General features: G+C 40.8%; 2 protein-coding genes and 2 pseudogenes across 2 annotated transcripts in view; all 4 read left to right on the top strand.

The window, feature by feature from the left end:
* The first annotated feature begins 426 nt into the window (after positions 1–426).
* LOC129361247 (olfactory receptor 11A1-like) lies at positions 427–1,389 on the top strand. Its single transcript, XM_055031988.1, has one exon. It carries the CDS (start codon positions 427–429, stop codon positions 1,387–1,389), a length of 963 nt encoding a protein of 320 aa, XP_054887963.1.
* Positions 1,390–3,613: 2,224 nt separating this feature from the next.
* Positions 3,614–4,574, top strand: LOC129361249 (olfactory receptor 11A1-like; annotated as a pseudogene).
* Positions 4,575–6,809: 2,235 nt separating this feature from the next.
* On the top strand, positions 6,810–7,889 carry LOC129361246 (olfactory receptor 11A1-like; annotated as a pseudogene).
* A 6,562-nt stretch (positions 7,890–14,451) lies between these two features.
* LOC129361461 (integrin alpha-V-like) overlaps positions 14,452–22,639 on the top strand; it is a 37,885-nt gene continuing 29,697 nt past the window's right edge. Inside the window, 3 exon segments of the mRNA XM_055032319.1 lie at positions 14,452–15,060; positions 19,825–19,834; positions 19,836–19,956. Coding sequence (XP_054888294.1) covers positions 14,891–15,060; positions 19,825–19,834; positions 19,836–19,956 — 301 coding nt within the window. The 5' untranslated portion in view covers positions 14,452–14,890.

Genomic DNA, 22,639 nt, shown 5'->3' with positions numbered 1-22,639 from the left:
CTTAAAGAGACAGAGGCCCAATTTCAAGGTGTTAAATTAGGAAGTAAGTTTTCTTTTAAATCACATTTGATATGGAGCGTTTTTATAACACCTGAAGTCAGTATAGTTCCTATAAAATGATTTTATGTGGCTGGAAAACACGTAACACTTTTCATTTAGTTTCTGACATACGAGAAGCAAATAGTGATGAAATTTTCACGACCAAGTTCTTAGGCCTAAATGAACCCAGTTCCTGTCAGATGTAAACACCTTAATGAGGTCCATGGAGAGAAAAGCAACTGGATAAAAACTTTGCCTGGACTCGGACAGCTCACTTTGAGGTGAGCACACCCGAACCGCCACGTTGTGACATCCATTAACAGGAACTGCATTCCTGTGAGGCAGCGCCTTTTGGGTTCCTGTCATTGCTTTGTTGAAACTTTTATAATGGATCGAAAGAACGATGAACCGAACGCAACGTATATAACTTTTGGCGGCCACGTTGAATTGCAGAAACACCGCTTTCTGTACTTTGTGATGACGTCCAGCGTGTACGTCCTCATACTCTGCAGCAACTCAACCATCCTGTGTCTCATCTGGACCCAGAAGAGCCTCCACCAGCCCATGTACGTCTTCATCGCAGCTCTGCTCTGCAACTCGCTCCTACTCAGCACCAACATCTACCCGAAGCTTCTCGTCGACCTCGTATCCGACGTGCCGACTACATCCTATTTGGCATGCAAAATTCAGGCTTTGATTTATTACTCTTTGTGTGGTGCTGAGTTCCTCCTCTTGGCAGCCATGGCTTATGACCGCTACGTCGCCATCTGTAAACCGCTGCAATATCAAACCGTCATGAGGAGCAGGACAGTGACAGCTCTGCTGGTTCTAGCGTGGTTCCTGCCGTCCTGTCAGCTCGTGCCGTCACTTATTTTAGTCAACGGTTCAAAACTATGTGGATACACGCTGAATGGGATTTTCTGCAACAACGCCGTCACCAAGCTTTCCTGTATGACCCCCGCAGGGGGCTACGCGATATATGGCGTGTTCATTTTAGCCACTACTATATTTGTCCCCTTGGCGTTCATCCTTTTCACCTACTGTAAAATACTCGTCATATCCCACAGAAGGGGCCTGGACGCCAGGAAACGAGCCGTGCAGACCTGCACGCCACACCTGCTGGTTCTCGTCAGCTTTCCGTGTCTGTGTTCGTACGACGTCATCATAGCCCGACTGGACATCGATCTGCCCAAAGCGGCGCGCTCGATCATGAGTTTGCAGGTGGTTCTGTATCAGCCCCTGTTTAATCCAGTAATCTACGGCCTGAAGATGAAGGAAATCCACAAACACCTCAGGAGGCTTTTCAGCCGAGGCAGAGTCCGCGTTTGTGTTGCACTGATCAATAACTGACGGCTCAGTTCAGGTTATGATCTAAATAAATATCACAGATGTCTGAAAATACATGACAGACCTAGATCCTGTCTCACTAGTATAATGACAAAGTTATTGTTAAACTGACTCATATATTTAGTTAGTGTAATAAGGTTTATAAGAGTCACAATTAAACTAGGTCTTGTCATATTCTTTCAATGTAAATCATTATATTTGTTTGTATTCTTATAGTAAGAATTAATTCATAATATTAATTTCAATTCGTATTGTATTTTGTTCCACAGTGTTCTATGCTACATAATTATCAGTGTGACATTTCAGTTTTCATATGTTCCTTTGCTACGTGAAAAACATCTAAAGGGATGTTTATCGTTTGTCTAAAGCCTTAAGAAAGTTTCCTCTCCTTTTTTAAGGCTTTATGAAAGAAGATTTCTGCGGATCTTTGTTCATTCATGACAACCACCTGTTCAAAGTTGCTTTTGAACCACAATTAATGGACCAATATATTTGACGCATGTTGAGGATTTTTGTTGTGCTTGTTAAATTGGAGAATACTGCAGAAAAAGATATTCTGCATCTATAATAATGTACTGATTACAATGGATCCCAAAGATGGGAACTCATCATTATTCTTATTATTTTCTTTATTTATTTTCAGTTTCAGTAGTTTTTGACTCATGGTTTGGAGAAGAAACCCCTAGATCACGTATGTTTTGCTAAAAAAAAAGTGTATATTTTGAGTCTGTTGTGTATTTTGAATTCATTCTTTTTAATAAAGTCAGTCGGTGATGAAGAGGTGTCATCATTTCAGCTGAAGTGGACAAAACATGCAGATCAAGTCACAATTATGAAACGCACAAGAGCAATAATCAGATAATAGAGACTGTCCAAAACTCTGTTATCCCATGAAATCACAGCATTTGCTTAGTAAATCAGATCATTTGTCCGATTAAAACCTTTTGAAACATGATGACCTTCAACCAGGTGTCAAACACTATTTTCCTTAAGCCCACGTCTGTGTTAAGATTGTCTTCTTTTGTTTCTCCATTGGTCTGATGTTACATTTAAATGTCGTGTTTTTATGGAAGTTGAAATAAGTAACTATTTTTTCTTATTTACATATTTGTTGACGACTATGAGAAATATAATTTGTGACAAAAATCAAGCTCCTCTAGAAGCAACCAATCACTTCTTTTCCTTTCATTTCAGCACTATTGGCCTTTATTTGAAAGTAGGGTAATGAGAGAGAGGGAAGACATGCGGCAAATGTTGCCAGGCCGGGAATCGAACATGCAACCACCGTCACGAGGAATAAGGGCTCATTACGTGGCTTTGCCCCTGCGCCTCCACAGGCTCCCACCAATCACTCATTTTATTTACCTTTTAACTGTTTGTGTACATATTCTGTCTTGTTTAGTCATGGAAAAGGAAAAGGAGGTGAATTGTAATTCTTAATCTGAACACAGTGACTCTTTGGGTTTGTGCTTCTTCCTAAGAAGAAGGTCCTGACACGACACTCATTGACTAAATTAATCAAAATACATGTTCACTAAGGATTCATCTCCATAGCAACCATTCAGAAAAGGCCTGGGGTGCTGAAGGTGTGTCTTCTCGTCTTTTCCAGTTGCAGCCACTGAGTTTAGCTCCTTCAGACTAGCCAGCAGCAGTTAGCAAACCTCTGGTGGAACTGAGCATCAGAGCTCATCATAGGAGCTACTTCTCAGAACGACGCTGGTAAAAACCTTGTTCAAGGGATAATAGAGGAGCCGTGTTGTGCTGACTTTCTGGAGATGCAGTTTTGAAAGAGCAGGAGCTTAAAGAGACAGAGGCCCAATTTCAAGGTGTTAAATTAGGAAGTAAGTTTTCTTTTAAATCACATTTGATATATGGAGCATTTTTATAACACCTGAAGTCAGTATAGTTCCTATAAAATGATTTTATGTGGCTGGAAAACACGTAACACTTTTCATTTAGTTTCTGACATACGAGAAGCAAATAGTGATGAAATTTTCACGACCAAGTTCTTAGGCCTAAATGAACCCGAGTTCCTGTCAGATGTAAACACCTTAATGAGGTCCATAGAGAGAAAAGCAACTGGATAAAAACTTTGCCTGGACTCGGACAGCTCACTTTGAGGTGAGCACACCCGAACCGCCACGTTGTGACATCCATTAACAGGAACTGCATTCCTGTGAGGCAGCGCCTTTTGGGTTCCTGTCATTGCTTTGTTGAAACTTTTATAATGGATCGAAAGAACGATGAACCGAACGCAACGTATGTAACTTTTGGCGGCCACGTTGAATTGCAGAAACACCGCTTTCTGTACTTTGTGATGACGTCCAGCGTGTACGTCCTCATACTCTGCAGCAACTCAACCATCCTGTGTCTCATCTGGACCCAGAAGAGCCTCCACCAGCCCATGTACGTCTTCATCGCGGCTCTGCTCTGCAACTCGCTCCTACTCAGCACCAACATCTACCCGAAGCTTCTCGTCGACCTCGTATCCGACGTGCCGACTACATCCTATTTGGCATGCAAAATTCAGGCTTTGATTTATTACTCTTTGTGTGGTGCTGAGTTCCTCCTCTTGGCAGCCATGGCTTATGACCGCTACGTCGCCATCTGTAAACCGCTGCAATATCAAACCGTCATGAGGAGCAGGACAGTGACAGCTCTGCTGGTTCTAGCGTGGTTCCTGCCGTCCTGTCAGCTCGTGCCGTCACTTATTTTAGTCAACGGTTCAAAACTATGTGGATACACACTGAATGGGATTTTCTGCAACAACGCCGTCACCAAGCTTTCCTGTATGACCCCCGCAGGGGCTACGCGATATATGGCGTGTTCATTTTAGCCACTACTATATTTGTCCCCTTGGCGTTCATCCTTTTCACCTACTGTAAAATACTCGTCATATCCCACAGAAGGGGCCTGGACGCCAGGAAACGAGCCGTGCAGACCTGCGCGCCGCACCTGCTGGTTCTCGTCAGCTTTTCGTGTCTGTGTTCATACGACGTCATCATAGCCCGACTGGACATCGATCTGCCCAAAGCGGCGCGCTCGATCATGAGTTTGCAGGTGGTTCTGTATCAGCCCTGTTTAATCCAGTAATCTACGGCCTGAAGATGAAGGAAATCCACAAACACCTCAGGAGGCTTTTCAGCCGAGGCAGAGTCCGCGTTTGTGTTGCACTGATCGATAACTGACGGCTCAGTTCAGGTTATGATCTAAATAAATATCACAGATGTCTGAAAATACATGACAGACCTAGATCCTGTCTCACTAGTATAATGACAAAGTTATTGTTAAACTGACTCATATATTTAGTTAGTGTAATAAGGTTTATAAGAGTCACAATTAAACTAGGTCTTGTCATATTTTTTCAATGTAAATCATTATATTTGTTTGTATTCTTATAGTAAGAATTAATTCATAATATTAATTTCAATTCGTATTGTATTTTGTTCCACAGTGTTCTATGCTACATAATTATCAGTGTGACATTTCAGTTTTCATATGTTCCTTTGCTACGTGAAAACATCTAAAGGGGATGTTTATCGTTTGTCTAAAGCCTTAAGAAAGTTTCCTCTCCTTTTTTAAGGCTTTATGAAAGAAGATTTCTGCGGATCTTTGTTCATTCATGACAACCACCTGTTCAAAGTTGCTTTTGAACCACAATTAATGGACCAATATATTTGACGCATGTTGAGGATTTTTGTTGTGCTTGTTAAATTGGAGAATACTGCAGAAAAAGATATTCTGCATCTATAATAATGTACTGATTACAATGGATCCCAAAGATGGGAACTCATCATTATTATTATTATTTTCTTTATTTATTTTCAGTTTCAATAGTTTTTGACTCATGGTTTGGAGAAGAAACCCCTAGATCACGTATGTTTTGCTAAAAAAAAAGTGTATATTTTGAGTCTGTTGTGTATTTTGAATTCATTCTTTTTAATAAAGTCAGTCGGTGATGAAGAGGTGTCATCATTTCAGCTGAAGTGCACAAAACATGCAGATCAAGTCACAATTATGAAACGCACAAGAGCAATAATCAGATAACAGCAATAGAGACTGTCCAAAACTCTGTTATCTCCCATGAAATCACAGCATTTGCTTAGTAAATCAGATCATTTGTCCGATTAAAACCTTTTGAAACATGATGACCTTCAACCAGGTGTCAAACACTATTTTCCTTAAGCCCACGTCTGTGTTAAGATTGTCTTCTTTTGTTTCTCCATTGGTCTGATGTTACATTTAAATGTCGTGTTTTTATGGAAGTTGAAATAAGTAACTATATTTTCTTATTTACATATTTGTTGACGACTATGAGAAATATAATTTGTGACAAAAATCAAGCTCCTCTAGAAGCAACCAATCACTTCTTTTCCTTTCATTTCAGCACTATTGGCCTTTATTTGAAAGTAGGGTAATGAGAGAGAGGGAAGACATGCGGCAAATGTTGCCAGGCCGGGAATCGAACATGCAACCACCGTCACGAGGAATAAGGGCTCATTACGTGGCTTTGCCCCTGCGCCACCACAGGATCCCACCAATCACTCATTTTATTTACCTTTTAACTGTTTGTGTACATATTCTGTCTTGTTTAGTCATGGAAAAGGAAAAGGAGGTGAATTGTATTTCTTAATCTGAACACAGTGACTCTTTTGGGTTTGTGCTTCTTCTTACGAAGAAGGTCCTGACACGACACTCATTGACTAAATTAATCAAAATACATGTTCACTAAGGATTCATCTCCATAGCAACCATTCAGAAAAGGCCTGGGGGTGCTGAAGGTGTGTCTTCTCGTCTTTTCCAGTTGCAGCCACTGAGTTTAGCTCCTTCAGACTAGCCAGCAGCAGTTAGCAAACCTCTGGTGGAACTGAGCATCAGAGCTCATCATAGGAGCTACTTCTCAGAACGACGCTGGTAAAAACCTTGTTCAAGGGATAGTAGAGGAGCCGTGTTGTGCTGACTTTCTGGAGATGCAGTTTTGAAAGAGCAGGAGCTTCTTAAAGAGACAGAGGCCCAATTTCAAGGTGTTAAATTAGGAAGTAAGTTTTCTTTTAAATCACATTTGATATATAGCGTTTTTATAACACCTGAAGTCAGTATAGTTCCTATAAAATGATCCTATATGGCTGGAAGACACGTAACACTTTTCATTTAGTTTCTGACATACGAGAAGCAAATAGTGATGAAATTTTCACGACCAAGTTCTTAGGCCTAAATGAACCCGAGTTCCTGTCAGATGTAAACACCTTAATGAGGTCCATAGAGAGAAAAGCAACTGGATAAAAACTTTGCCTGGACTCGGACAGCTCACTTTGAGGTGAGCACACCCGAACCGCCACGTCGTGACATCCATTAACAGGAACTGCATTCCTGTGAGGCAGCGCCTTTTGGGTTCCTGTCATTGCTTTGTTGAAACTTTTATAATGGATCGAAAGAACGATGAACCGAACGCAACGTATGTAACTTTTGGCGGCCACGTTGAATTGCAGAAACACCGCTTTCTGTACTTTGTGATGACGTCCAGCGTGTACGTCCTCATACTCTGCAGCAACTCAACCATCCTGTGTCTCATCTGGACCCAGAAGAGCCTCCACCAGCCCATGTACGTCTTCATCGCGGCTCTGCTCTGCAACTCGCTCCTCCTCAGCACCAACGTCTACCCGAAGCTTCTCGTCGACCTCGTATCCGACGTGCCGACTACATCCTATTTGGCATGCAAAATTCAGGCTTTGATTTATTACTCTTTGTGTGGTGCTGAGTTCCTCCTCTTGGCAGCCATGGCTTATGACCGCTACGTCGCCATCTGTAAACCGCTGCAATATCAAACCGTCATGAGGAGCAGGACAGTGACAGCTCTGCTGGTTCTAGCGTGGTTCCTGCCGTCCTGTCAGCTCGTGCCGTCACTTATTTTAGTCAACGGTTCAAAACTATGTGGATACACGCTGAATGGGATTTTCTGCAACAACGCCGTCACCAAGCTTTCCTGTATGACCCCCGCAGGGGGCTACGCGATATATGGCGTGTTCATTTTAGCCACTACTATATTTGTCCCCTTGGCGTTCATCCTTTTCACCTACTGTAAAATACTCGTCATATCCCACAGAAGGGGCCTGGACGCCAGGAAACGAGCCGTGCAGACCTGCACGCCACACCTGCTGGTTCTCGTAGCTTTTCGTGTCTGTGTTCATACGACGTCATCATAGCCCGACTGGACATCGATCTGCCCAAAGCGGCGCGCTCGATCATGAGTTTGCAGGTGGTTCTGTATCAGCCCCTGTTTAATCCAGTAATCTACGGCCTGAAGATGAAGGAAATCCACAAACACCTCAGGAGGCTTTTCAGCCGAGGCAGAGTCCGCGTTTGTGTTGCACTGATCAATAACTGACGGCTCAGTTCAGGTTATGATCTAAATAAATATCACAGATGTCTGAAAATACATGACAGACCTAGATCCTGTCTCACTAGTATAATGACAAAGTTATTGTTATACTGACTCATATATTTAGTTAGTGTAATAAGGTTTATAAGAGTCACAATTAAACTAGGTCTTGTCATATTCTTTCAATGTAAATCATTATATTTGTTTGTATTCTTATAGTAAGAATTAATTCATAATATTCATTTCAATTCATATTGCATTTTGTTCCACAGTGTTCTATGCTACATAATTATCAGTGTGACATTTCAGTTTTCATATGTTCCTTTGCTACGTGAAAACATCTAAAGGGGATGTTTATCGTTTGTCTAAAGCCTTAAAAAGTTTCCTCTCCTTTTTTAAGGCTTTGTGAAAAAAGTTCTCTGCGGATCTTTGTTCATTCATGACAACCACCTGTTCAAAGTTCCTTTTGAGCCACAATAAATGTAACGTTGACCAACATATTTGACACGTGTCGAGGATTTTTGAAGACGGCCCTCAGAAAAACGCACCACTTGTCTCTAGTTTCTTAATTAGTGACGGTATGTTGTTTTTATGACCTTTTATGTTTGTGCTTTTATGCTGCTTTGCTGCTGAAAGGTGCTACACAAATAAACCCGATTGACTTGCATGCACTGTGACCTCTGGTTAAACCGATATACTTCCTGTTGGCAGATGTTATTAACTGGAGTAACACATTCACATTTATTCATAGATAATTGGCAAGTTAAAGAAATTTTAGCAAAATGGACAGATCTCAAACTATGTTCAACCCTCTACAAGCTGCAATGATGCGGCAAAATCAATGTCACCAACGTTGCCGTTCGGTGGTCATAATGTTATGCCTGAACATTCCAATTGCAGCAGTTAATGTACCGTATTATGTGCTTTTTTCAGAAACGCGTAGATCTACCCAATTAATCAACAAAAACATGCTACTTTAAATAACATTTCTGTCAAACGTCAACATTTTAAAACTGTTTGTGATCAAGTTATTATTTTCATATGCCAACATATATCTTGACTCAAAATGCCTCTTTTTGCTTCTAATACAATATTTAGTAAAGCTTGTTTACAGTCACTTAGTCTCCACTGCCATAAAAAAACTATTTCCACCAATCATACATAAAAATATGACCACTGACAGGTGAGATGCTTAGGACTGACTGCCTCATCATCATGGCACCTGTTGGCTTGTGGGAAATAACTTAGGCAGCAAGACTTCACTCTTGATGTGTCAGAAGCCGACAAACGGTTAAGCGTGAGGATTTGATTGAGTTCATCAAGACACAAATTGGGACAGTTCTTGACGGCACAGATCAAGTCAACTCACAAGCTGACAGCAGCTCAGGGATAGCATTAATGAGCCCTTTAATGCCTGTTTCACAGTAATGGATATCTAATTAATTCTAAAAAAGTGCGCCTATCTTTGTAGTTCACTTTACTTTTCTTTATTTATTGATTTTACAGCTGCTTTTTAACCTTTGAATCTAGTTTCACTGGTTGGTGAGGAAGACATGAAGCATCAGTTTTCCCTAACAGGTAGCTTATGCCGCCATCTGCTGGTGTCTGTGCATCATTACAGAAAAACAAATACTTCGACTAAGCTGGTATTTCTGTAGACAGGCACTTGACAAATTGAAGTGCTTGAAAATATGAAATGAAAATGTCAGCAAAACAAAAAGCAAAAAAACAACAATACATTTCTGGAGTCTTCATTGGAATCCACTGGTGATGTTAACCAGTTTGACTGGGTGTGTCATTTCATAGCAACACCAAAGTCAAGTGCTATTCTCAGTGCTATAGGATTTTCACACCACAACCAAATTCACAATTCAAATTCAAATACACAATTCAAAGGTGTCATGATCATTAGGTGCTTGTTTTTGTGCTTCCTGTTCCAGCAACTGCGAAATTGTGTTTTTTCAACATTAGTGGAATACTGACAATTCTTTTTTTTTTTTTTTTGCAAAGATTTCTTATGGAAGCCCAGTTAATGCTCCCCTCATTTGCATTCTGAGATCCCTCTCAGTTATTACACTGTTATTACACATATAATTAGCTGAAAATGTTCATCTTTATTTAAAGATGTATTCACTGACCACACTGAGTTCTTGCCTGCGGTTTGGTTCAACCCCACTACTGAAAGGGTTGTGGTGGCTGAGTTCAGAAATCACAACCCAAAAGATCACTTAGTTCTGAGTCACCTCAATAAACAGAAAGATAAATAAGAGACAAATCTGACACAAGGGAAACAGACGAGCATGAGAAGGAACAAATATTTCAGCCTGGCTGGAGTTGATCTGTCAGCACACAAAGTGGGGAAATCTTTAAGATTTTCCAGCTGGAAAGCTTTCAAAACCCTTTGATTCTCAGAACTAAATACATTCAACTAAAACATGTTTCAGCCAATCAGATGCTGGGGATGATATTTTACAATATTTGTTTCCGCAGTGTGGCAAAGCATAGATGTTGCAAACCCTAATCTCTAGGCGCAGTAATGAATTAGTCAGCAATGGTGCAAAGTGTTTGCTACCGGGTAGTTACATCGTTAGCAGGCCTGTAGCCATGACAGCAGACTATTGTTTTGTTTTTTTGCTGTCAGTGTTTGACTCTTAAACCGGTGAAATCAAGTTATGTTGACAGAAACAGGACAATGACTCTGCATCTTTTTTGATCTTTGCATCATACATCACTAACACTTCTGCCAGAACAGGAGCCAGCCGCACAGGAAGGGCTAGTCTGCTAATTTGTGGTTAGCAGCTCCAAAACAAGCCAAGATGAGATAGTCGGGATAATGACGGGTTTAGCTGAGAAGTCCGAGGATTGTCACTTTGATTACAATTCAGCTTCAGTGAAACACGTCTGACACAAAACGTTAGCCTCTGGATGTGAAAAGCTGGTAGAGATGTAAAGGAGATAAATACTTTATTTTACTTCCTAATTTAATACCTTGAAATTGGGCCTCTGTCTCTTTAAAACTCCTGCTCTGTCTGCAACTCAACTTTGCTCCTCTTCTCGCCTCAATTATAAGGATTTTCCAACAGTAACCGTTTCGTCATGCCAGCAGACTATTAGCTACTGCTGGGTCAGGGGTCGAGTCATTTCTCTGACAAAAGAGACTCACTTACAAGGATCAAACACACCATTTGTATAAACTCACACCAACAATTGACTATATTGGGAATTTTAATGACTCCACAGTCTAATGACATAGCCTGGCAAAAACCAGCCACTTGTTCTGCTCTTTCTTCAATAGTCCTCAGGCCTGAACCCTCGAGTTGTTGAGAACTGATCACTGTGTGGACTGTTGATGTTTTAAGTGCTCTGGAATGATTGGATCCGATTTGACCCAATGACTGACGTTTGGCCCTACGGACATAGCGGACATAGCTATTCACTGCGAATAGAGAAATGCTAGGCCAAGTGACATCTTTGCCAGCGATTAAATGTCTCAATTCCAGATTCGTAATTATGACAGAATTAGCAAACCCTTCACCGTTTTCTTCCCACTTCACACCTACATTGATCTATCAACATAAAATCCCAATGGAAGTTGAGAAAAAGTTCACTCTGAGGAGTGTGAGTTTCCCTCGAGGCGGTTTGACATACAGCAAGGCCCAATTTTTACTGACACACAGTGGCCCAAAATGAAAACTGCTGCAGATTTAACCAGCACCAGGCCCGGCTCGCCCCGCTCTTCTTACTGTACCTCTTCGGAACCAACGTCTCAGGCATTAAACGGTCCCTTATAAAGCGCAGTCCGAAGCGAGTGCAGCCAAAATATCCTCACTCTGCAAAAATGCTCATACCTCCCACCCAGCCCTCCGGCCCAACCCAAACTCAGACTGGTCCCTGTGAGTTCTGAACTTCTGAAGCCAAACTAGCTCTTCCACAGGCTACGTAATCTGTAGCTATGCTTCACACAATTTGTATTACACCACTTCTCCTGTTACACACACACACCCACCCACACCACACACACACACACACACACACACCATGTTTTCGCTCCACTCCGTTCTCCAAACACTCTCGTCTCTCTTCGGAAACACATTTCTCCGTGGCGTTCACACAGCATACTCGCTCGTTTGTCTCGGTACGTCATCAGATGTTTCACGCTGGGTGAATTAAAATCTCCCTCTCACATAAACACATCAACCCCCTGATCTCTGGAACCTCATGGGAGTTCTGCCACACATTCTTGAGAGCACACTTCATTGTTGCAATACCTCGGGCCGGTTCATGGCCAAATAAGACGAAAACAAAACAAAAAAAGAAAAAGCCCCCAGCTCACTCGCTGACTCTGCCTGGACGCAGACGTGACCGGACCCGGGTTTCAGGGCGAAGGACGTCGCCAGCTGCTGGGCTCCACCCGCAGCTGGAGTCCAGCGGCGGGTCGTCCCCCAGATGTTCTCTCTGTAACAGCACGCATGCAACGTGGCCCTAAGCCAGCCGGGTGACCACTTTCACAGAAAAAGAGAGATCATTGTTTGGCACTCTGGCCGGATTCAATCTTGGCCGGGTTGGAAAAAGTTGGAAGCATTTTCCTGCATTTGCATAATCTGGATAGAAGCTAAATGTTTGGGTTTGTTTTGGTTTGGTTTTGCAAAAAATGAAGCTGAGTCAAACTTTATATATTATTTGCATAAAACAAAGAACTAAGCGTTTCTGATAACGTCATTTCAAGCATGTTTGGTTTAATTTGACAGCATTTTTAAAAAAACATTTCTAGACCAGATGAGATTGTTTGTACGTAAAGGACAGGAACATTTAGCTTTTGGTTGTTTTGCTGAAGACGAAATGCAGCTGGACATCTTAATGGCAGACATGGTGTAGACTGCACAATGGTAATGAATTCATTTTACAGATACAATTCAGAAAGAGCAGATACTGCGACGTGTAAAAATGATGCATACAAATATGTCCTCCGGTTCAAACTGCATATGGAAGTTTTTATGCTTTTTTGTTTGATTATCGGGCATACGCTTTTGTTTGTTTGCCTTCTTCTTAAATGTTTTCTTCTTTCCCCTGACATTCAACGTGTTCAAAAGTAAATAAAGAGTTTTCCTTTCAAAACTGGGAAATTGTTGCCAAGAAGGCTTTGTATTTTCTTGAATTAGGACGTGCCTGCCTTCAAATGAGTCATTTCTCCTTGAACTGATATGAAGACCTTGACGCAGTTTACTTTTCAGATGCTCTTTTCTTTTCATTCGTTGACACAAAGTAATAAAAATAGGGAAGAATTGTCCATGACGTCTCCTTTCTGTCCAATCAATGTGCTTTTTCACAATACGGTTGGCTTAAAGGGGAGGAAATGAGGGTTTTTTGTGTGTTTTTCACTATAAACACACATATTCCAGGAGATTAAGGTTAATATAAAGAGATACAGTACGTCATCACTTTGTGCGGTTCTACGCCATCATCTGATGACCTTCAGTTGACCCCGACAGCAGAGGACCTCAGAGACATTCCCTGTCTCTGCTGCCTGTCTTGTGTGCGCTTCTTCTGTCTGACGCTCCGGAATGAACTTCCTGTTGTCCATCAAACGCCTCGCTGTGAAGCTAAAGGCGTGTTTTCCGTTAGGGAAAACACGTGACTTTCAAAATAAAGGTGTTTAGTTACGCTTTAAAATTTTAAAGCGTTACAAACTTATGTGTTTTTTTTTTGTTGTTAACACGCATTTAAAAATACTGTTTTACACACTTCATGAATGTATCTCATTTACAGTGAACATGAAAAGTATCCACCCCCTAAAATGTTTTTGCCCTTTTTTTGTTTGTTTGTTTTTTAAATTGCATTTACAAATCAGTCATTTAATTTTGGCTGACATGGCTCTCCATATTTATCAACAAAATTTGGCTTTTTTGATCTAAAAAGAAAAGAAAAAAATCCCCAAAACAAAGCAAATAAGGAACTATTTTAAAGCTGCAGAATGCAACTTAGATTTTTTTTAAGCTTTTTTTTATTGTTAATTTTTTTTAACATAATTTGTTAAAATTGTCATCATGTAATGACAGTTTGTTACGAGACAAATAAACAGTGACAGTGGCGGTTTCTCACATGGGCAACATGGATCACCACCCAGGGTGACATCTTGTGGGGGGAGGCATGTTTAGAGATGAATTCATAGACCTGATTGTATAATTTGTATTTCAATCTTCATTACTTTGCTTTTTTATACCACTGTAGTCTGATGTTTTGTCTGATTTTTTGTTACCGTGTAATTTGTTTTTATTAAATTTGTTTTAGTGTGCTATATTAAAAAAACACTTGCTTTGCCTTATGCAAAGTACCTTGTACTGACTGCTTGGCAGTACAAGGTAAACATGTATTTCAGTTCACTTGAACTTTGAACACAGTCACAATATAGTCACTATGTTGGCTCCAAGCGCTTTCATTAATGTTGTAACGCTTTTGTAGTTTGCAATTGTGCATTTTTCTATTTGCTGAAGTGGTTTGCACCTTAGGACGGCCGTAAATAACAAAGTCCAAGTCCCAATTTTAAAATGTCTGTCAGCATAACACACAAAAAATAAACCACTGGTGTCAAGCTTCCACATTAAAGGACTCTGAACGTGGTTGTGCTCCCGGCTTTTATTTTGAAATGAACTAAGCGGATGTTGTTAGCCGGGGGTTTAGTCGTTAATTTGTCTGACTTTAGCTCGTTGGAACAAGCTCTGACAACACTTCCACACATTCCTCGTACTCAGACGGTCTTGGCCTCAGTTCGGGGCTCGGTTAAGGCGTCCAGGTTCTTTTATCAACCAAAAACAAGCCGAAGCCGAAGGCGACCCGAACCGGGCTCCCTGTGACCCTCACGCCTCGCTCCCTTCGCTGTGTGCGGCTCGGCGGCTTCAGCTGGAAGCCGAACCTGGTTCATTTGACGCTCTACAAGGCTTGTTCTCCAACTGCTCCCGTTGGGAACGCTGACATTTCCCAGCCTCCTGAAAGTGCCGCTGTTGACGGCGTAAAGCCCCGCGGAGTCTCGGTGACCGACTGGGGCGGGGGGGTGACCGGGGTAACGTCCTATCTGGCTCGGCGTCTTCCGGGGTGAAGCCGCGGGGATCTCCGGCAGCCGCAGCGGCCATGGCCGGGGCTCGGACAGCTGTCGTCGGGCTGCTCGCGCTGCTGTGCGCGAGCGTCCACCGCGGCGTCGCCTTCAACCTGGACGTGGACAAACCCTTCGTCTACACCGGACCCCAGGGGAGCTACTTCGGGTTCTCGGTGGACTTCTTTAAATCCGCCACCAACCAAAAGTGAGTCTGATGGTTTCTTTTTTTTAATGCATAATGCTCACTGATGGAACTCTTAATGCTTATTCATACAATTTCCACCATTAGTCATAGAAAGTCTGGACAAATATTTTTCCCAGCGTATTTCTGGGGACGAAAACAAACTTTTCCTGGTTGCATTTCAAGACATCCAAGTAGCAACTGAACCGAAACTTTTGCACGCCTCAGCATCTCCTTTGTGGTCCTTTCTCTCCTGATGAGAGTTGCACTGATCAGGCTTTTTTACCGGCGATGTCCGATTTCTTTCCAGATTTGTCTGACGAATCAAACTTATTATGTGAAACACATTTATATAGATCAATCGCACACAGGTGTGAGTTTGGAACAGTGTGTTTCTGTTAATTATGATGATTTCCCATATATAGTAAATGGAGGGGGGGGAAAGACATTTCAAATAAAAAACCGTGTCAAAAAACCTCTTTAAAACCAGAATTTGGGTGTAATGAGGCTTAAAGGTTGTTCTTTTCAGGAGGCACCTTTAATCCGACAAACAACAGGCCAATACACACATGTGAATCAAATAGAAAACAAAGGAATTAAAATTGCATCTTATTTAATCCAAAAGTAGGTTATGTTTCTTACTTTAAGCTGATTACAAAGCAAGCACTTTGAGGTGTTGTGTTTCATTCACTGTCTGAGCCGCCGATATCCAATCAGGGTGAATCGATAAAGAACTGGGCCACTGATATTGAACTCCGGCTGGCAGAGAGCAGCAGAAAGTGCAATACTCGCTGTCTCACTCTCGGTTGGGAATGTCCGGAGTCTATCTGCTTCGTTTTTGGACATAAAGGTATTTCTTTTGATTTCTTTATCAAATTTAACTGTAAGCTGATTTACTCCCAACACAGTAAAGCTGAGATAAAAATGCAATGACGGCGTCGGATACGTGAAAATCTTATAATTTCACAAACAGGCTCTCTTTAGTATGAGCTATTTACAATTTTCTTCCAATCCTTTGTTTTCTTTCTTTTTTTTGGGGGGGGGGGCTAATTTATACAATAAACGTGTTATTTTGAACAGCATGATTTACTGTACATTGTCATCTCTGCTGAAGTTGGTGCACTGACTTAGAATTTTTAATGTTAAAATTTGAGGGAATTGCAATAAAAGTGGGAAAAAAGCCTCACAAGATCCACCAAAATCAATTCAAGACTGTGTAAAATAGTGTGGTGCCATTCACTACGCAGTACATTTATACACCAAACATGCCAATAAATACATTTTATGCTGCAAATTATTATTCAAACTAGAGGTGCACCTATAGCAGTTTTCTGTTTGATCACCAATCTTTAGAAAACCTGATCTGTCGATTCCGAATTTGGCGGATACCTTTTTTTTTGTGCGTGTGTGTCTGAAATGCAGCTAAATATAGCAAAAAAGATGATGAGTTGGCAATAGTGGACTGTCTGTTGTTAACTGCAGATATGCAGACATGATCTGGACATGACCTGGTGAGTCGATCTGTCAGTCAAACCTCTCTAAGAGGAGATCAGAGGAGGCCAGTGGCTTATTTCATGAGCTTTATTTTGAAAAGATTGGCTTCACATGTAAGCATCGGTCAATCACCGATCTGCCAAAATTCAGGAAATCCACCACACAGTCAGAAACAACCAATCAGATCCAGGAGGAGGGTTTTAGCGCTGTCAGTCATTCTTGTCCTGAACTTCTCCCCCTTGCTGGATCACCACAACATATCCTGCTAAAACAGCTAATGCTAGTTAGCGCAACCACCGACTACAGAGGACAACTGATTTTCTCCGCCATTAGCACATTTACCAGCACTAAGACCTGCCTCCTAGCTCTGATTGGTTGTTTTTGGTTAATTTCTTCGGACGTTCATAGTAGCTCAGGGAAGAGGTGCAGGAGATTGATTTTTTTAATTTTTTTTTCTCAGTAGGACAATGACCCAACAGACAATCAATCAATCAATCAATGGAAAGTCCTTGAACAAAACATGTTCAGGTTTTCTGGTGAAAGGTGGCTCTATAAGCTTTGATTTAAGATTCATATTTCATCTTTTCATATCTAAATCAGATGCTTTCCACTTCACAATCATGCACTAGTTTTTGTCTGACATGTAAATGAAATGCTTTGAGATTGAAACAAGACGTAGTGGAAAAACTCATGGTTCATACAAACTTTTTTTTCTCTTTTCTTCAAGAGTCTGTATACATTGTGATTCAAAGCAGTCCAAGAGGAATATTTACTTATTTCCAGAGGTATTGTGTTTCCACCATGTGAGGCTGAACTGTGCGAGTCGTCTCTGACTTTTGTCTCCCATTTCCATGTCTCTTTTCTCGTGTCTATTTTCAGCACGTCTGTCTGACAAGATAGTGGAATACTTCCTTTGACGCACGCAAAGCGTCTTAAAGACTTCAGTTTTGTTTTTTGTTATGCCAATTATTTGAGTTTTCCCATGCAAGTTGCACAGCCAAACTTTTATCATCAAACATATTCCTTCAACAAACACAATCTTCCTCTCAGTCCCACAAAAAAAAAAAAAAAAAAAAAATTCTGCTGATAAACTTTTTCTTAGACATTTGCTACTCAAGACAAATAAATCAGTAATAAATTCTTTGGCCAATTTGACCAAATTCTTGATCGCCAAAGTGTTTGGGTGTGTTTCATATTGAGTGAGTTTGTTCAGTAAAAAGCCAAAAAACAGGAAGAGTGAGCGATTTGGAGATAACACAACTACCCGTTACTTGTGTCAGCACTTTGGTAGTAACACAATGTCTACATTGAGACAGAACACTCTGTCTCAAAGTAGCTCTTATAAATGTCTTTTTTTTATCTTCCTCCATTCCACTAAAACCAGAGAGTAATTAGGTTTAGCTAGTTCCTGTCATGCTATTCAGTCTGGTTCTGACATGTGCTTGTTGTGCTTTAAGTGAATATTTGAAAGACAAGCGGGAAAGAATTGTACACACTCCTTTCTACAATTAATGATACAACAGTTTATTTTAGGGATGAATTTTGGCTTTTTCTCTCTGATTTTACTCTAGATATTATTTAAGATCCACAGGTTTTTTACGTGTATCCTTCTTAGGGCTGGATCAGGCAAAGGTTTTGACTGACTGGGTGATTGCACTAGCCATTATTCCTTTTCTCTGCTGTAAATTTGCTGTTGTGTTTGGCTTCACCGTGCTGCATTATGACCCAAATTGGGGTCAAGCTTCAGCAGTTGGACACTTACGCCATCTCTGTCCGGTCCGCTTTAGTCAAACTCTGGTTTGTTTGTCAAGAAAGCCCGGTTCGTTTGGGGAGGTGTGAACGCGCAACTGAACTCACCCAAATCACCACTCTACCACTTTGCTTGACAGCTGCTATAAGGTATATGTGCTGCTACACTGTTGTTGCCTCTGTTTCAAATATAAAGTTGTTCATTACGGCCAAACATCACTACTTGAGTCCTGTCGGCCTTTGTGAGATTGTTCCACACCCAAGTCAGCGAGTTGCTAAGGTATGCAAAGTTTGGGTTATCAAGGGTTCCTCCTCACGAAACCTGCCAAGCCTGGTGGTAGGGATGCTATAGGCAGCCCACAAAAAGTAACATTTTTGTAACTGAGAGAAATTACAAAAATGTGGAGGTGTACATGCAGGCATCATAATTTGAAAATAATAAAGTGAGGCCAAAGAGGCGCATCTCCTTGCTGTGTTCAATGGCAAGGGAGTGTTCAAATTTGTTAAACCATAAATCTAGCTTAATCCATGTTTACTGTCACAAGTGTATAAAAACGCTATTTAAAATAAACAAGCCTGCATGGGAGCAAGTGAAGCCTGGTGGCCTGCCAGGCTTGTAATATTCCAGGGGAAACCCTGAGTTGTCTTTCTTTTGGAAATCTGACTTTGGGGATGTTCACACCAGCAAACTACCTTCTACTTGATGACAGATTTTCTCTTAAAATAGTTTTAACTCATTTCATGATTCTCGCTCCATGTTGATGTGTCTCAATGACTGCATTTGCTAGGTTACTGCTGCCAACTTTCCATCTCAACATTGTGTTACGACACACCCATATGCTCCCATGTTTCTATAAAGATCCCCACTGCTCTAACAGGGGAAGTTAAACTCTGTCTGAATTCTTCTAGACAGCGATTTGCTTTTTCCTGATGTTGTCAGCTGACATCCTAATATTCAGAATCGATGTTCCGATAAATCAGAGGCCTGGAAACAAAAATACCGACTGACCCGTTAGATTTTTTTTCCCTCATTGTATGTTGCGATACACTGGATTGCTTCCTGCAAATAAATCAGCTGCAATTAAAGCAGGCTGCTATGAACAAAGGCCTGCTGTTCTGAACACAGATGAAAATGGTCATCACTGCAGGCAGCCAAGCGCTCGCTTTATATCGCCAAGCTGCACTTGTATTTACAAGATTTGCAGAAGGGCAATAAATTCAGAAAACGAGTAACACAATAACTCTCACTTTATTTATTGTAGAAACTGAATGAGCTGTCACTGGTTTTTCTGGCTGATATTTGTTAAAACAGTTTGACAAACAAGAGATGTTACCAGAAGTTTGATTGAATGAATATACTTTGATCAAAGCCAGTTCATTATAGCACTGACCGTAATGTTATTTGAAAACGCAGAGATGACGACAGTCTGAAAGGGCATCTTCCGTCCACGACCCGATTCTTGTTTAGAAACTAACGAAATGCCTCTCGTTTTATCCTTGCTTCTCATCTTGCTGGTACTTGACCGCCTTCCTTTTCCTCCTCAGCTCCGACGTTTCTCATCGGAGCGCCCCGGGCCAACACATCGTCCAGCAGCACCGTGGTGGAGAGGGGAGCTGTGTACAGTTGTCCCTGGAAGAACTCCGCCAGCTGCCGGCAGCTGCTGTTCGACGACAAAGGTAACCAGGAGCAAACTCCCTAATGCACAGCTATGGCTTCGACCAGAGACTCATATCGTTACTCTAAATAAAAACTGTTACCCCTAAATTAAAAATTTAAAAAAGTAATATTTAATACTTTAAGTCCATGTCACCCACCTCCACTGTGTCGGCGTTAGCATTTCGGTTTTAGTCAGGCACAGCTGCAGGAGATGACAGGGTAAACCACAATGGGTTTCTTCAGAAGTCTGCTTCATGCTGCACTTCCTGACTCATGGCTAACTGTGAAAACTGTCTAAATTTGTCACAAACAGAATGACCCCGGTGGCCTGGAGACAAAACGCCGTCTTACCCGTTAGGTTAGGTCATTGCGACCCACCGGATTGCTTTCTGAAAATAAATCTGCTGCGATTAAAGCAAGCTGCGGTGAACAAAGGCCTGCTGTCGCCCAAACGGATGAGGTTGTGTTTTACAGTGTCATCAATAGGTTAATGAGGGTTGAGCTTAATATGCTGTTGTTGCCTCATGTCAGGACACATTCAGGAATGTATTTTAAAGGAGGAATGTAGGCTCATCTGTGGAGGCAAGTTCTCTTCCCGCAGTTTCTCCAAGTTTGCAAGTGTTTCTTTAACAGGCTGTACCTCCCTGCCTTACAAAGTCTGAAATTCATCTGTCATAAATTAGGGCCTTAAAAAACCTTAAATTCATCAGAAAACAAGCAAGTTGTCCTTTAATATGCTAATCAAATGTCTTAGGTTTTGTCGTATATTCTTCTAGCCGGAACGAAGTTGGGGACACCAGGTTGTCTACATTTTAAAACAATTTTTGTGATTCAAACACTAAAATTGTTTTATTCTCATACATAAAAATGTTTTATTCTCCATTATGAGAACGGTCTGAAATTTTTCTAATCATAAACATTGACTATTTTAAGGTGGTTATAATTGTCAAAATTATTATTTTTTTATTGCTGAGTAATAAACTACATTTTGATTAAACAAATTAGGGAAGTGTTTTTTCATTAAACATGTGAATCACTCTAGACACACAAAAAAAAACATATTTGCATGTTGTCCTTAAATTTGAGGTATTAAAAGAAAGATGTTTAGTTTGCTCATTTTTATAAGGTCAATTGTTTTACAGTTATCTTGCATAGAAAAACATTGAGTCCATTTTCAGCATTAAGAGCAGGGTTTGGGTAATGCTTCTTTGAAAACGCTCGTTGTATTCAGCTAAGTTTAATAAATAAATGTGAACCAGAGCTGGGTGAACTAAAATCTGCTTCTGAGTAAAATTTGCTGCATGGATATGGTTCTATTTGCATAAAAAAACACACACATTATTAACAATAAGCCTGTCACAATAACAAATTCTGCTGGACGATAAATTGTCCAAAAAGTTATCGGAATGAACAATATTATTGTTTTTGAGACTATTTTCTAGTAATATAATGTTAATGGCTTAATAATGCAAGAGCACATCCTCAAAGAACAACCAACTTTAGATTTTAATGAACATTTGACAGCAGAACTGGAAAAACATTTTAAATGTCCAAAATAAATAACCGCAAGTAAAGTGAATTATGAAGTCTGTGTAAACAAACTTGTCCTCCATAAATGCTATTTGAGTCCAATGACTGAAATCTTTTTCATTCGTTTTTTGGATTTAAAGAAAAACTATAAATCTGTTCAGCTTGTTTTAATTCACCATGCGATTAATGGATTTATTGCTTAATGCGACAGATAAATGCTTTGTGTAAATTACAAGTTTTTTATTGTAAAAAGGTTTTACTTTTGTTAATAATTTTGCCATGAGTAAAACTGAAACATTGGGTCAGATTTGTATCATTATTGAACTGCAAAAGAAGTCGCACTAAAACTGTGAGTGGCTGCTCTTCATCCTCACTTTGCCATCTCTGCAAAAGCAGATAGAAGGTTTGGATGCAAATAGAAAACACATTTTTAACCTTGATCTGTTGAAAGTTATCTCCTCTGTGAGATATCCTTCCTCTTCTGTTATCTTCCAGAAGCTCATTTCCTTTCTGCTTCAGTCAGAAATGAGCGATATTACTGTTATGTGATGTGGCAAATTAATAGCAGTCAGATAAAGTCCCACACACTTACCAGAACTGAGTGCCTCATGCACTGAGTGTGCAGGAAGCCAGTTTTTTTGGTTGGTTTATTATTACTGGTTTATCACCAAGCCTTGGGGCGTGGCAGCATCGCCTCACTCTTAAGGTCCAACTCTGACTATCACGGACTCTTACAAGTATGATTTCCAAACACATTTTAACCCTAGAGGAAATACACAAGCCTAGTATATTTCCTAATTGCTGTAGGACTCTGTAACAGCTGTAATGCGCAGTCTCAATCATCGGTCCGGATCTGCATATGACTCACTTTGTTTTCCTCCAGGAGACAAACACGACGAGTACTAAGAAAAATTTTGAAGCTTTTTTTTTAGAAAACCAAGGTACACATTTCCAGTAACCCAGAAGGCAGAGGAAAAAAGACAAACGAGCTCCATCTTGCAGAACCTAAAACGTTGCCTCGGAGCAACTGGTGGCGCAATCACCGTCAGGTGCGCCGACTTTTCCAATTACAACATTGATGTTTCTCCGCCTGACATCCGGAGGCATTTCTATTATGTTGTGGCTTACATCTGTTCCTATTCCTTCCCTGCTGGTAGAGCAGCAGCTGGGTAA

This window comes from Poeciliopsis prolifica, unplaced genomic scaffold (assembly GCF_027474105.1).
Source record: "Poeciliopsis prolifica strain line A6 unplaced genomic scaffold, Auburn_PproV2 SCAFFOLD007, whole genome shotgun sequence".
In the NCBI taxonomy this organism is placed as follows: Eukaryota; Metazoa; Chordata; class Actinopteri; order Cyprinodontiformes; family Poeciliidae; genus Poeciliopsis; species Poeciliopsis prolifica.
This window is presented reverse-complemented; position numbering and strand designations above follow the sequence as displayed.